This window comes from Delphinapterus leucas, chromosome 13 (genome assembly GCF_059928025.1).
Source record: "Delphinapterus leucas isolate spDelLeu-1000000601 "Yukka" chromosome 13, BTC_Dleu_Yukka2, whole genome shotgun sequence".
NCBI classification, from domain to species: domain Eukaryota; kingdom Metazoa; phylum Chordata; class Mammalia; order Artiodactyla; family Monodontidae; genus Delphinapterus; species Delphinapterus leucas.
In genome coordinates this window covers 76096685-76109145 of record NC_143141.1, presented here as the reverse complement: position 1 = coordinate 76109145, position 12461 = coordinate 76096685, and the positions used below count along the sequence as shown (strand labels likewise).

The following is a 12461-nucleotide window of genomic DNA, read 5'->3' as shown; positions in this document are numbered from 1 at the left end:
AAACAGAATTAAAGGTACATCATAACCATGGCTAAATAGGATATATTAAGGGTGACCACATGTCCTGGTTTTGGCCATTTGCCTTGTCATAATTAACAGCGTATTTTTTCACTCTCAAAAGGGTCCTGGTTTAGAAAAATAGACGATATGACTATTCTAGAAATACTGAAATACAGCCTTTTGAGAGTTAAAAGTTGATGTTAAATATCAATATCCCTTCCATAAGAATTCCATAACTATACTAGTTCTACCATTACAACTCTAATAGTCTGATGAACATACATAGCTAGATACCAAAGAAAACGCATTCCTGAATACTACTATTAAGATGGAAATTTGTCTGAAAGAATGAAAATACAAGCTATTCAAAGAGGTTATAAATTAGAGAAAGGTAATAAAATTTTATGAAGTTACTTTTTAAGTAAAATACCAAACAATGAAGGTCCACAAGCTAAGATGCCACATTGACAGATACCCTTTCATTGTTTTGGCCCTCTTAGTGAAAATGAATAGAGAAATATGATTAGATTAAAGTTATTCATTAACCTTAAGCTCCTACTATTTGTGTACATGTTCTGGATACCAAATTATTTGAAGACTACTAAAAATCACACCTATTATGCATGCAAACCTCCAAGTACTTGGGAACTCATTTCAAGGTAAAAGTTACCAAATCCATAACCTCTAACAAGAAGTCAACTATCTTTGCAGTCGTTCATTAAGACTGCATACTCTTTTGTTAGGCATAAATTTCATTCAGCTGAACCCATACATGTTAAAACATCTTTGGGATACCTAAGTGCTAAGCTCATAATGAATTAAAAATTTATTGCTATTCCGTTCCAGTTTAAAGACCTGTATTTGCTTTTTTCTTTTTTTTTTTAAAGTGAACTTAAATGAAATAAATGTCATAATCAAAATCAGAAGTCAGTTAATTATAATGGATTTTTATGTCACTCTCCAGGAAGAAAATAGAGTATATATAAGCAGATTCTAAACCAGCAACGCCACCCCCAAAAAAGGCAAGAGAACTTTTTCAGTCCTATAAAAAAGTATGTCTTAAAATTTTTTTAACTTAAGAAACTGACTAAAAGCTAAAATAAATAACTTGGTAAAATGAGAAGGAGTAGCCTTTCGAAATGAAAGAGGAAACTGAGAGTCTAATATTTAAGATGAAGAATTAGAGTATATAACATTTCAGATGGTAGATAGGATTAAAAAAGTAATTTTAAAATTACTCTTAGGGAATTTCCAAAATTATTTGAAGACTTCTGCTTATTTCAGTTAAGGATCATTCTGTGACAAATTCACAGATGAATCTACAAGTATTTCCCATTCTGATCTATACTGTAACACAATAATATCATAAAAGTAACAGGAAATAAAAGGGGTCAAATTTCAAAAAGGGCAAAGACTGGATTTTGTACCAAATACCACCCTCTCCCATAAAGCAGCACAAGGCTTTGCAAAGGTCAAGCCAAATTTACACGAAATGGGTTTGGCGCATGCTCTCTTATACCAGGCAAAGCTTAAACTGGAGTAGTGCTGGAGAGATTTACGTTTTCTCCTCACCAGAAGATGTCGAGGTCTTTGTGGTTCAAAAGCTGAGGTATGCTGCTTCGGAGATGGAGGTCCCTGTGGATGAAGAGGATAATTCGGATGTAGCTAACTGAATGGACTAATGTTCTATTTAAGTTTTAATTATTTGATGGTGGACCACAATGATTTTTTAACTAAGTTGTTCTTTTTGGTTTTGGTAACTTTAAAGTTTTCCCAAGTAGACTGCTGACTGTTAGTGGACTTATTAGGGGGACTTCTTCATAATGCTTAAAAAAAGTTCATGGAGAGATTTTTTAATTTATATTTTTGAGAGAATGAGAGGAAAACAGACAAAAGACAGAAAAAGAATGAAGGAAAAATACCTGTGTGTATATTCAGTTGCTTAATACCACATTCATTTTTATTTCAGACCTAATTAGAGCCAAAACCCTGAATTCTAAAACCTCTGAATTCCGCCTCCTATGTATGATCATGTATGTACATAAAACACTCTCACCATATCCTTTTAGGACAGTAGTGTTCGTTCACTCTGTAGATCTTCTACTTTGTGAATAACTTATTAACTTGAAGAGTTTTACATTTGGGGAAATACTAGCAGATGTCATTAAGTATTTTCTTTGAAGACTCCTCTCACTCAACTTCTTTCTAAACCACCAGCATGAGGATGAGTCCATCATGTAATCTGTGAAGTAAAAGACTACAGTCCTGCCCTATCCCTGGACCTTCACCTCTCGTTTAAGCTTATTTTTCTTAGTAAAACTTCTGAAAGGGAACAATTCCTAAAAGGAGACACTGTAGTAATACTGGAAATCCAGCACTCAATGAAAGGCATATGACCACTGAGCTCTGATAATCAAAACACCTAATGGCAGCTAAAATTCTAATTTAGAAGTGTTCAAACTTCAAGTGAAATGTTTACACTTAAAGGCAAAGCCATCTATTGCACAAAAACACAACTATACTCATTCACATTCCAAACATAAGGGGAAAGGGAGGCTGATCAGAACAAACAATGACAATCAAAAAATTCAAACAGTAGCACTTACCAACACATGTTTCAGCCAATTCACCTAAAAAAGCATCTGACAATTTTGGATTCCAGTCCCTGGTATGGATCTGTAAAATGTGTTTTCTTGCCTAAGAAGAAAAGCACAGATAAATAAAATCTTGCCTAAGGAAAAAAGTACAAATAAATAAAATATCTTCAACCCCAAAATGTATTAGATGGAACAAATTTATCAACTAACCATATCCCAGAAAAGCAACTGTTTATTTTAAAAGAAACATAAACAGCTTGGCATCCGCATCAACTCTGATTCCCATAATAACCCTGTGAGCTATGTAGCAGAGATCTTTGTTTCACAAACTAAGATACTTAACATCCTGAGAGGTAAAGGAACTTGACTAGCGGCACATATGACTACGTGACTGATATAGGACTAGAAATCAAAACTAAATTTCACTTTCCTCCAAGTCATCTTAACCATCTGAAAACATGTAAACAAAAAAACTTTAATGTGTTATAATAATCATCTTTTAAGCAAACCTTACATTTAGATTTCACAGGCCTTTTGGTTCTAATATGCATAAAGTATCATTAAAGTTTTAAGTTGGGGCTTCCCTGCTGGCACAGTGGTTGAGAGTCCGCCTGCCAATGCAGGGGACACGGGTTCGTGACCCGGTCCGGGAAGATCCCACATGCCGCGGAGCGGCTGGGCCCGTGAGCCATGGCCACTGAGCCTGCGCTCCACAACGGGAGAGGCCACAGCAGTGAGAGGCCCGCGTACCACAAAAAAAAAAAAAAAAAAAAAAGTTTTAAGTTGAAGAAGTTTTCAATTAAGTAAATAAATATAATAAACATCATCTTGTAGGTTAGTTAATGCTTTCACAGTTAATATATAACAAGGTAATCTCCATAAATATTAATTGAATTCACTGTAAAACAAAGGTTTAAACAATTTTACCTTGATTTTTTTCTTTCAAAAGAGCATTCTTTACCTTAAATCTAACTGTATATGTGTAGCACAATCAAAATTTTAACATTTTGGTTCCAAATTAAATGAAATTTCTTTTTCTCCCACAGTAAAAAATAAACACTGAAGTATGAGTCCATAATCACCTGAAAAGTTACATCAGAATTTTTTTTTCACATTTGCCTTCTTTCAGGAGAAAGACAATGCTTTCTAAAATTGAGTATACTTGGGCTTCCCTGGTGGCACAGTGGTTGAGAGTCCACCTGCCGATACAGGGGACACGGGTTCGTGCCCCAGTCCGGGAGAATCCCACATGCCGCGGAGTGGCTGGGCCCGTGAGCCATGGCCGCTGAGCCTGCGTGTCCGGAGCCTCTGCTCCGCAACGGGAGAGGCCACAGCAGTGAGAGGCCCGTGTACCGCAAAAAAAAAAAAAAAAAAAAAAATTGAGTATACTTGTTTCCTCAACACTGCTACTTGAGTTTCTTGAGACTATGAAAAAGCAAATTATAACCAAGATGATAATATTATTGCCTTGGTGAGGAATCTGGGGTCTAGCACAAAAACAAAAAGAACTTGAAAGTTTTTAAGATAAACTTTGCTCAAAAAGTTGACAAAATCTGGAATCAATAGCTATTGCTTCAATTCCAAGTTCTAAGTTAGGTGTTCAGCTACCAAAAATAAATCAATGATGTAAGAAATATTTTCTTTCAACTTGAAATATCTGCCTGAACAGATACTAAAAGAATATAAAATCAAGGCCCCCAAAAAATATAATTCTGAGAGCTTATATAGTCTAGAAGATGACATTAAGAATCTATATAGACTTCATCAGCAGAAGGGGCGCCACTCATTCAAGACTCTCAGAGAATCAGAAACACGTCAAAAAAAAAATCTAAGCTGGAAGATATCTCAAAAAGATCTATCAGGGCTTCCCTGGTGGCGCAGTGGTTGGGAGTCCGCCTGCCAATGCAGGGGACGCGGGTTCATGCCCTGGTCCGGGAAGATCCCACATGCCGCAAAAAAAAAAAAAAAAAAAAACTATCTGTATCCCTTCATTTTACAAAATAAGTAAAGATTTAGAGGAAATGAAATTAATTACCTAAAGTCAAAAGTTATTGTCAGGTCTCTGAGACATTTAAGTGCCTTTCTCTTTTTCTATATAGAGTCTCCTTTCTTTATCATAAAAACAAGAAATAGAAGAAATTATTTAAATCAAGAAATGTTTCATTACAATTTACTCTACTGGCGTACAGAATAGTAAATCATATGGTTTCTCCTAATAGAAAGTAGCTTCCTCTATTATTAAGAGTCAAAGGCAAACTGAGGTCACTCATTCTTTAGGATTCATGAATATGCACGTAACATTTATAACAATAATCATACTGCTGATGATGATAAACAAAAGAAATTAAGCATTACTGCATAAAGAAGGTACATGCTATTCTATGGTAATAAAGAGTTAACAAAATTATTAAAATTTGGCACCAAGACTTACTTTTTTTGTTGTTTGTTTTTTACTTTCACTTGCTCAAATAGCAAGAGTCATGATATTCCACTTCCCAAACTGCATGCTAATATTAGACACTGGCTGGTATCAATTTAAATTAACGACCAAATGGAGCCTTATGACTGCCCTTAACCCTTCTCTATTCTATTCATGAGGATGAGGCTATCTTCCAGCAGACTAGTTCATAGCTTCTCTGCCTTCATGCTCAGCCTCTCGTTCAGAACTTGCTTCCTAATCCACTGAGAAAACTGAAGCAATCAGAAGAAAACTTCCAAAGGTACCCCATACCAACTCTGTCCACCTGTTAGCATGTGTACCCACAATATTCTGTTTTCTCCCTATTATAACAGATGAACTATCAAATTCCTAGCTATAGTCATTCTCGGGACTTCCCTGGTGGTCCAGTGTCTAAGACTCCACGCTCCCAGGGCAGGGAGCCCAGGTGTGATCCCTGGTCAGGGAACTAGGTCCCACATGCTGCAACTAAGACCCAGCACAGACAAATAAATAAATAAAAATTTTTTAAATTAAAAATAAAGTCATTCTCATCACTCATATATTAAATCCAATCCCCCTTCTCACCTATCAAGGCAAGAAGATAATTCTCCTTTCTCAATTTCATCACCAAAACTTCCTTCCCTACGGGATATTTCTCCCATCTTAAAAATAACAAAACACCTTCTCTTGTCCCCAATTTGCTCAACATCTCACCTCAATCCTTTGCTTCTTATTACAGCAAAACACTTTGAAAAATTTATCTCCATTCACTGTCTCCAATTCCTCCCCTCCCACTCTCTTAAACTAACCATATTCAAGTCAAGTTTTTTGCACCCACCACTAATTGAAATTGTTCCCATCAGGTTTCACCAATGACCTACATAATGCTAAATACAATCACCAATCTTCTGTCATGTGATTTAATTTAGCAACATCCGACACAGTTAATTATACCTTCCCCATTGATATAGTTTCTTCACTTGGCTTCCAGAATCCCACTCTCCTAGTTTTCCTCTTACCTTACTGACTGCTTCTTAAGACAGAGGAATTGTATCATCTAGTCTCATGACCTTAAATATTACCTAAGGAAAAAAAGGTGAACAGCCAGTCTAGGTTTTTTCCACAGACCCAGGCCAAGAAAAATGACCTTAGGTTTAGGTCTTAAGCACTGTTTTCTTGAAACTTCGAAAGTTAAAATTAACATGGAAAACTATGTTCAAGATCCATACTTATACAATATAGTAAGCCACAGAACATTTCCATCATCACAGAAAATTCAACTGGATAGTACTGTTCTAGACCTCGTTTACTGTTAAATCTCTGATTTGTGTGGACTATACATGAATTGTGAGGACTATGGTTGGCATATGGACTTTGAGGCCTACATGACTAGGACACTAGAGAAGATAATTGGAAAATCAAGGTAATGGCTTTCCTGTGCCGAAATGAACACTGGCTGTGTCTCTTAGAGCTGATAAGCACATTCCCCATCAACTGGTAGAGCCTAAAAGATGTGCTTGAACTGTTGTAAGATATTCCAAATGAGATAGCTGATGCTTCCCCATGCTGAAGTAGACTACTTCAGTCTTGTCTCCTATAACTAAGCGTACCTCTATGTACTGGTACAGCCCTAGAAGCTCACTCGGGGTACAAAAATGATGCTGTATACACTATGTTTCCCATCCTGACAAAGCTAAATAAACTTGGTGCCAAAAAAAAGCCTATAAGTTGGATCGTCAATCCAAAACTGAGACAGATATAGTGGCTGTTAAGACTGTCGAACTGAGGTAGAGACTGCTCTACACAGACTGCTCTATACAGCAGAGCCATTGCCTTCATTTCCCTAGAGTCTACCTTACTGTGCTAATCACTAAGCTTCTCACATCTATGTACATAAACAAGGCATTTTACAGAGATCCAAAATCAAAGCCATATAACAGCAAGTGCTCGTGTGTGCGTGTGTGTGTGTATAAATATATATATTCATATGTAGTAGCTTCTCTGCTCTCTTTTGGTTATATTTATATAGGTATGTGTTATAAAGGTTCTAATTAGGCTTGATATATTTAATACATGCAAAGCATTGTCAAATACAGAATCTTCTCTGAATATGTCCCTCCCTCTCAAATATAAATGTGCAGTGAAGATGACAGTCAATGATTAAACTGGTCAAAGACTAACCAAAATATTGCCAAGTAAAAACAGGAAAAGAGAACTCTGTATAACATATTAAATAACATTTTACATAGTCAATGACTACACATTGCCCTGTTTTAATTATGTTCTTATTTTTTTTTATTATGTTCTTTTTAAAACTACACTATAATGAATGGCATTTGCTGCTTTTAATTAAGTAAGATGTTACAGCCATTTCTATGAGAATTTGCATATTGGGCTCTTATTCATAAAGCCACCATTACTCTAAAAACGTTATTTTTACGGGAACAAAGCTACTTTGGTGAACAAGAGACATGTAACCTGTCGTACAAGATAATTAATACAATGTGGAGAACTAAAGAAAAGAGTAAGTAAGCATCTATAGTAACCTAAAAATCATACCCTTACTTCCTAAAAATCATAAACTTTCTGATAATTGTTAACAAAAAAGATTAAATTATTCAATAATGACAAGAATTTTTTAAGGAGTAACTAAGATATCCAACAAGCACAAAATTTTGAAAATGACAACTCATAAAATACCGCTTTCAAAGTATATGTATACATATATATATATTTCATAATTGAGTCACAAATAAATCTTAATATATCAAAAACTCTTACCTTTTGATCAGGAAGGTTGAAAAGAAATTCTCTGTCAAAACGACCAGGTCTCCTGAGAGCAGGATCTATAGAATCAAGTCTATTTGTAGCACCAATAACAACAATTTCGCCCCTATTGTCTAATCCATCCATAAGAGCAAGGAGGGTTGATACTATAGAGCTGTAACAAAATTTTCAGACAAAATTTTAAAAAGGGAAGAAAGAAAAAGTTGCAAAAATTACTGCTTACACTAACTTTTATCAGTCTTAAAGACTAAAAAAATGGATTTTTATATCCATGTTCACAAGTAAAACTAAGTTCCATTTAACTTTCTCATATCACTCTAAACAAGTTTAAGTCTTCTGCAGATAACTGACATACAATACACTGAAAATTTTAAAGTATACAAATTGCTAAGTTTTGAAGTATGTGAAACTATCACCATAATGAAAAAAAGTAATATCCATCATGCTCTTCTTCATGCCCTTCAAAATCCATTCCCCACTGCTCTTCTTTGACCCAATCCCCTGGCAACCACTGATCTGAGTTCTGTCACTATAGATTAGCTTGCATTACCTAAAATTTTATATACATGGGATCACACAGTAAATACTTTTTTTTTCTGGATTCTTTCCCTCAGCACGATTATTCTGAAATTCACATTGTTGGTTTAACAATAGTTTATTCCTTTTCATTGCTAAGCAATATTCCATTTTATGAATGGATCCCAATTTGTTGATTCACATGTTGATGGACATTTAGACTGTTTCCAGTTTTTGGCTATTACCAAAAAAGCTGTGAACATTCATACAGGTCATGAAGATGTTTCCACAGGTTTTTTCCTAAAAGTTTTATACTTTTACCTCTTAAGCTTAGGCCTTCATCCTCTTAACCTTTAATGTTTACAGAATCTAAAATAACATCATATTTTGTATTCCTAAATATTGCTTTATCACTGTCTTTTTTTATCATGGCCAATTGTGCAACAAGTTGGTCAATTTTATTTTTTTCAAAGAAGTGACTTTCTACTTTCCTGATTTCTGCATATCTCTGTTTGCAGTTCATATATAGTTAGCTATAATTTATTTTACTAATACCATAGATTACTTAGAGTTAGGACAATAGTTCTTAATAAAAAACATAAAATTCTCTGCTTATCTTTTTGTCATTTGTTTCTTATATTTTGTATATTACTAAACTTTGGAAATTAGTTGTGATTTAAGGCACAATATATGGTCAATTTTTATAAATGCTGTGTTTGTTTGAAAACAGTGTTCATTCTATAATTGCCTTAGATAAGTATGCCCACAAGATCAGATTAATATAATATAGTTGTTCAAATAATCTGTAGAGAATTTATTTTATGCTCATTTGGTCTATTAATTACTGAGAGGTACATGATATCTCTCACAATGATTATCAATTTGACTCTTTGCAGTTCTGTCAATTTTTGTTTTATACAGTTTGAAATGTAGTAATTAGGGAATTATAAATTTTAAACTATTACATCTTTTAATAAATTGAAGATTTTATCATTGTAAATTGATCCTCTTTTTATGTATAATAATGCTTTCTGTCTTAGTCTCTTTTGTCTAATATAGCAATAGTAGCTTTCTGTTAGTATTTACTTGATACACTTTTATACCATTTTATGAATTTGACTATTTTGGACATTCTACATAAATGAAACAGTACAATATGTGATCTTTTGTGTCTGGCTTTGTTTCAACTAGCGTAACGTATGTGAGGTTCACCAATGTTACATGTATAAGATAAACACATGTAGCATGTGTCAGAATCTCATTCCTTTTTGAGGCTGAATGATATTCTACCATGTGGATATACCACATTTTATTTAACCATTCATCAGCTAATGGACATTTGGGTTATTTCCATGTTACGACTATTATGAATAACACTGCTGTGAATATTTGTGACTAACCTTTTGCATCCCTTTTTCCCACCATTTGGAACCTCTCTCATATGTATCCTTATATGTATTGATAGTTACAGTTTCACAAGTAAATACATGTTAAAATTACCAAGTGTACTCTTTAAGTATATCAATGAGTATATATAGTATTCTGTATCAATTATACCTCAATAAATGAGCTTTAAAAAAATCAGTAGTAGGGGGCTTCCCTGGTGGCACAGTGGTTGAGAGTCCACCTGCCGATGCAGGGGACACGGGTTTGTGCCCCGGTCTGGGAAGATCCCACATGCTGCGGAGCGGCTGGGCCTATGAGCCATGGCCGCTGAGCCTGCGTGTCTGGAGCCTGTGCTCCACAACGGGAGAGGCCACAACAGTGAGAGGCCCGCATACCACAAAAGAAAAAAAAAATCAGTAGTAGGGCTTCCCTGGTGGTGCAGTGGATATGAATCTGCCTGCCAATGTAGGGAACACAGGTTCGATCCCTGGTCTGGGAAGATCCCACATGCCATGGAGCAGCTAAGCCCATGCACCACAACTACTCAGCCTGCGCTCTAGAGCCCGCAAGCCACAACTACTGAAGACCGCACGCCTAGAGCCCGTCCTCCGCAACAAGAGAAGCCACCGCAACGAGAAGCCCGTGCACCGCAATGAAGAGTAGCCCCCCTCGCCCTAACTAGAGAAAGCCTGCGCGCAGCAACGAAGACCCAACGCAGCCAAAAATAAAAATAAATTAATTTTTAAAAAAATCAGTAGTAAAATAAAAAGATTCTAAAATATCTCCAAATATTCTCTTTAGAAAAGCAAGAAATGAAAAACAAAAAGAAAACACACATAAATAGAAAACAAACATGAAATGGTATTCTCCAATTCATTTGTGTCAATGATTACATAAACATTAATGGATTAAACTTTCAAATTAAAATGAAGAGATTGTCCAGTTAGGAAAACAAGACCCAACTATGTACTATCCACAAAAGTAATACTCTAAATATTAAGACACTGAAAGGTAGGTAGTAAGTTAATGGAAAAAAAATTTACCAAGCAAAAAACATCAGAAGTCTAGATTAGCTTAATCATTAGATAATCATTAGATAATCATTTCATTAGATTCTAATGAAAATAGATTTCAAAACAAAAAGTATTAACAAAGATAAAGAGGGGCATTTCATAATAAGAAGGCAACTTCAAAATAAAGACATCCAAAATAATAAATGTGTTTGCACCCAAAACAAAACTTCAAAATAAATGAAACAAAAACTGGCAGAATTAAAGAGACAATTCTACAATCATAGTTGGACATTTTACCACATCTCTCTAATGTTCATAAAATAACTAGACAAAAAAATCAGTAAAAACACAAAACGTCCTGCATAACATTATTATAACCCTGTCTTACTTGATATATATAGAGAATATTACACCACAAACAGCAGAATACAAATTCACAACACAGACAATACCTGGGACATAAAGAAAACTGCAGTGAATTTAAAATGACTTTAAGAGTTATTGTTTCTGACCACAAAATTAAATTAGAGAAACTAATACAGTGTTTTATGTTAATTATACCTCAATTTAAAAATTAAATTAGAAACAATAAGATAAAAAACACAACTTGTAAACTAAACAACACACTTCTAAATATTCATTGTGTCAAAGAAGAAATGACAAGAGGAATTGGAAATTATTTTGAACTGTAGGACACTGATTATATAAGAGGTCAAAAACTGGGATACAGCTAAAGCAGTGCTTAAAAAGAAATTTATAGCTTTCAATGCCTATATTAGAAAAGAAAAAAAGTTTCAATCAAAGTCTAAAATTCCATCTGAATGATTTAGAAAAAGAGAAAACTAAACCTAAAGCAAACAGAAGAAACAAACAAACAAACAAAAAGCCAAGAAAAGTCACAATGCATATTGCTAAATGCATATTGCTAAATGAAAGAAGCTAACCTGAAAGATTACATGCTGGATGATTACAACTACATAGCATTACGGGAAAGGGCGAGGGTAGATAGTAAAAAATCATTAGTGCCAGGGACTGAGGGGGTGGGGTGGGGTGGGGAGGGAAAGGAGGGATGAGTTGGTAGAGCACAGAGGATTTTTAGGACAATGAAAATACTCTGCGTGATACTATAATGACATATGCATGTTGTTATACATTTGTCCAAACTCACAAAATGCAAAACACCCAGAGTGACTACACACTTTGTGTGATTATCATGTGTCAATGTAGGTTCCTCAATTGTAACAAATGTACCCTGTCTGATGAAAGATGTTGATAATGAGGGAGGCTGTGCATCAGTGTGGGCACAGAGTAAATGGAATAATCTCTGTACCTTCCTCTCAATTATGCTGTAAACCTAAAACTGCTCTTTAAAAAAGATTTTTTTTAAAGTTACAAAGAACAAGGTTGGGGACTTATACTAATAAGACTGTATAAATTTCTCAAGTAATTAAGTCAATGATATAAGGATAAACCTAAAGATCAATGGAACCAACTAACAAGTCTAGGAATAGACAACTTAATGGTCAATTTCTGACAAAAATGCCAAGTAATTCAATGGAGACAAGGTAACCTTTTCAATAAATGGTCCTGGAACAATTGGAAAAAAAAATATGGAAAAAGTAAACTTCAGTCCATACCTTGCACTAGCTATAAAAATTAACTCAAACCCTTACCTTATGCTGACATATGAATGTTAACTTTAAAATGAATCACTGACCAAAA

At 34.7% G+C, this 12461-nt stretch overlaps 1 protein-coding gene across 6 annotated transcripts in view; it reads right to left on the bottom strand.

Annotated features, from left to right (window-relative positions):
• The window catches only part of ATAD2B (ATPase family AAA domain containing 2B), a 187883-nt gene that overhangs the window by 103559 nt on the left and 71863 nt on the right, over positions 1 to 12461 (bottom strand). For all 6 annotated transcript variants that reach the window (XR_016395309.1, XM_089922466.1, XM_089922468.1 and 3 more), the window contains 2 exons: positions 7819 to 7978; positions 2607 to 2697 (listed from right to left, as the gene is read on the bottom strand). Coding sequence is in view for 5 of the 6 variants with exons in the window: in XM_089922466.1 (XP_089778592.1) it covers positions 2607 to 2697; positions 7819 to 7978 (251 nt within the window). In the remaining variant the exon portion in view is untranslated. The remainder of the gene's footprint in view (positions 1 to 2606; positions 2698 to 7818; positions 7979 to 12461) is intronic.